Source organism: Geospiza fortis, unplaced genomic scaffold, assembly GCF_000277835.1.
Source record: "Geospiza fortis unplaced genomic scaffold, GeoFor_1.0 scaffold58, whole genome shotgun sequence".
Classification (NCBI taxonomy): Eukaryota; Metazoa; Chordata; class Aves; order Passeriformes; family Thraupidae; genus Geospiza; species Geospiza fortis.
Genome location: NW_005054359.1, coordinates 1,319,944 through 1,323,233, shown reverse-complemented (window position 1 = coordinate 1,323,233; position 3,290 = coordinate 1,319,944). Strand labels below are relative to the sequence as shown.

Sequence of the window (3,290 nt, the reverse complement as noted above, 5' to 3'; positions counted from 1 at the left end):
TATTTGTAAATGGAAAAAAACCCTCAAACATCTAAGAATTGAGTTGAATGGCTAGTGAGAAGAGCTGCTGCAAACAAAACTTCCTATAAGGAAGGAAAAGGGTGTAAAGCTGTGACTCTTCAGTGGTTTTTCATCTAGAACGCTTGGGCTTATAGTGATTACTGTTCTTGAGTTGTCTTGCCACTGGAGTTATTTCCCCTTTGTATTGTATTCTGTCTCCTCCTCCCTCTAATCCAAATTCTAAAGGAATAAAAGTGGTACTGGTGGCTTTGCTAAAGCTGTTGCATTTTTCAGCCCACTGGCTATCATTAAAATGTTTTTGTTTTTGTTGCTTTAGGTGCTGCCTTTCATCTATCGTGCCATTGGTTCAAAGCATCTTCCTGACAGTAACATCAGTTTTGTTCATCTTGATTCCCATCCAGACCTTCTTATTCCCGTGAATATGCCTGCAGACACCGTGTTTGACAAAGAAGCGCTTTTTAGGTATGTCCTGGGTACTGCATCAGAGTAGACTTTAATTCTTGCTGCCTTTGATTCACAGTGAATATTGCTATGACTGCATAGGAAGGATGAACAAAAAGATATAAGTCAAATTCAAGTTGTATCTTCTTTTTTTTTCACTTTTGCTGAAACTTTATTTTTAATGGCAAAAGTTTCCTTGCATATCAGGCAATTTAAGATGTATGAGTTTGCTTTGTGTATGGACTCAGTAGTGTATGATCCCAAGTGGTTCCTCTGGGTAACAGGAAAGCACTCTGCATGGATGCTTTGTCTGAAAATCTGTAGTTATAAAACAGCAGCAACAGTTCTCTCACCACACTGAAAAACTAACTTTGAGATTGAAATAGCACATCCTTTGTGGGTATGCTGAATATGTGAAGTAGAACAAGATGTTCCTATTGCAATCATAAAGAACACTATTTTCCCCCACCTAAGGTAGGTAGGTAATAAGCCGCTATGATCTCTGCTCTTCTTGTTTTAAAATAAATAAATACTTATTTTAAAATAAGTAAACAGTATTTAAAATACTGTTTGCTTCAGTGTTATGGTGATTTACAGCAATTACAAGCTGATGCATTTGGTATACTTGAATCACCTTAGCCAGTGTCAATATTTTGTTCTCTTTATTGGATGACTAAAAGGTTTTGTGGACTCTATCACAAAATCATTGAATGCTTTGGGTTGGATGGAACCTTAAAGATCATCTAGTTCCAACTCCCCTTCCATGGGCAGGGACATTTCCACTAGACCAGGTTGCTTAGGTCCCCATCCCACCTGGCCTTGAACGCTGCTGGCCATGGGTCACCTACAACTGCTTGGACAGCCCGTGTGGTGTGTCTCACCACACTCAGAGTGAAGAATTTCTTCCTCATATCTAATCTAAACACACGCTCTTTCAGTGTAAACCCCTGTCCTATCACTGCATGCCCTTGTAAAAAGTCCCACTCCAGCTTTCTTGCAGTCCCTTTTTTGAGGTATTGGAAGGTACTATAAGGTCTCTGTGCAGCCTCCAGGCTGAACAACCCCAACTCGCTCAACCTGTCCTCAGAGGAAAGGTATTCCAGCCCTCTGGTCATCTTGGTGGCCTTCTCTGGACCATGTAATTGTTATGTGGGGGGCTCAGACCTGGATGCAGCACTCCAGGTGTGTGGTTTTACAAGAAAAGAAAAGGGGGGAAGAATCCCCTCCTGTGACCTGCTCATCATGCTTCTTTTGCTGCAGCCCAAGATACAGTTGGCAGCATACACCTAAAAAATAGGGTCTTGATAATGAGGGAAGATGCTAATCCTGTGGATGTGGATTGACTCACTTTAATTATTGGGATGATATTTAAAATACATTTGGAGCAGTTTACAATAAAACACTTCCATGAGGTCAGTTTGAAGTTGTTTACAACAATGTTGATGATGTTCCTTGCACTTTCCTCTCTCTGATATATCAAGAGACAAAGGGTGTAGAACCGCAGAATCAGTAAGGTTGAAAAGGCCCCTAAGATTATCGAGTCCAGCCATTAACCTAACACTGCCAGGTCCACCACTAAGGATTTTATAATCAAAGTGCCATGCTAAGAGTGAAGCCAATTCCACTCTATGTCCGAACTTTTTTATACCTACTACAGACATTCTTGGTTTGTCTTATGAATAAAGATTTCTGTCTTTTTCTTTCTCTGTTGAATGTTACCCTTACATGGAGTACTAGGCCTTCAAGATGTGTAAGATGTTTGTGGTGTTCTTGACTATTTTTATTTATAGGGAAAGTAACATTGCTGTCTTCTGTCTTTCTCTACTGATTACAGTGAATTAAGTATTGAAAACTGGATTATGCCTGCTGTTTATGCTGGCCATATTTCTCAAGTAGTGTGGCTTCACCCACGCTGGGCTCAGCAGATCTCGGAAGGGAAACACAGTTTTCTAGTTGGGAAAGATGCATCAACAACAACAATCAGGTAAATTGTCTGCTGACATATACTAGTAATATAAAAGCCATCTCTATAACTTCTCATTGGAATTTTTTTGTTTTCTTTGATAAAGATGAACATTTAATTAGTATTTATAATTTCCTTAGAAGCTAATGTAGTTACTCTTGTATCAACTTAGTCTTTGGTCTAACTAGTAAAATTGTTATTTCATATCAGCCATGACTGTTTTTCTAGTGTGGAGTGGGTTTTTTTTGTTTGTTTGGAGTTTTTTTGGTTTTTTGAAGTTGATCTAGTTAAGCACTGAAACAGGCACTCAGGTAGGGAATTCTCCATCATTCGATAAAGGACAATTCACCTGAGCAGCCTCACCTAGCTTTGAAGTCAGTTCTGCTTTGATCAGATGATTGACTAGAAACTTCCAGTTGTCTCTTGGAATCTTAATTATTCTGTGATTCAAGTTTGAATCAGAGCCCCTCATCATTCTGCAGGATGCAGTCCATAATAATTTTGCATTCACCATATTCACAATGTTGTGATTTTGTGCAGCTTTAGGGGATATTTGCAAATCATGTCTCTTGTGAGCATTGCAAAATAAATCTTTTGAAGCAAGTTTAACAGAAAACAGCAGAGAAATGCTTTGTTTTAACACCTTAAATAATACACTTAAAGCTCCACAATTCTGAATCTGAAGCCTAAAGGGAACCTAAATTATTTTTTTTTTTAAAGCTAGTGCTCTCTGTTACATTTAATCATTTAGCCAATATATAGGAATAATTCACGATGGTCAAACAGCTCTCTCACTGGTGGCCTTAGCAGGCATGAAAACAACTTTTCAGACTTCCTTTTGAAGACAGTTGGGTACATTTTCTTC

The 3,290-nt window shown here is 38.7% G+C and overlaps 1 protein-coding gene across 1 annotated transcript in view; it reads left to right on the top strand.

Annotated features, from left to right (window-relative positions):
* Positions 1 to 3,290, top strand: part of CUNH5orf22 (chromosome unknown C5orf22 homolog) — a 12,798-nt gene that overhangs the window by 2,131 nt on the left and 7,377 nt on the right. The window contains exons 2-3 of the mRNA XM_005423862.3: positions 338 to 483; positions 2,297 to 2,446. Coding sequence (XP_005423919.2) covers positions 443 to 483; positions 2,297 to 2,446 — 191 coding nt within the window. The 5' untranslated portion in view covers positions 338 to 442. The remainder of the gene's footprint in view (positions 1 to 337; positions 484 to 2,296; positions 2,447 to 3,290) is intronic.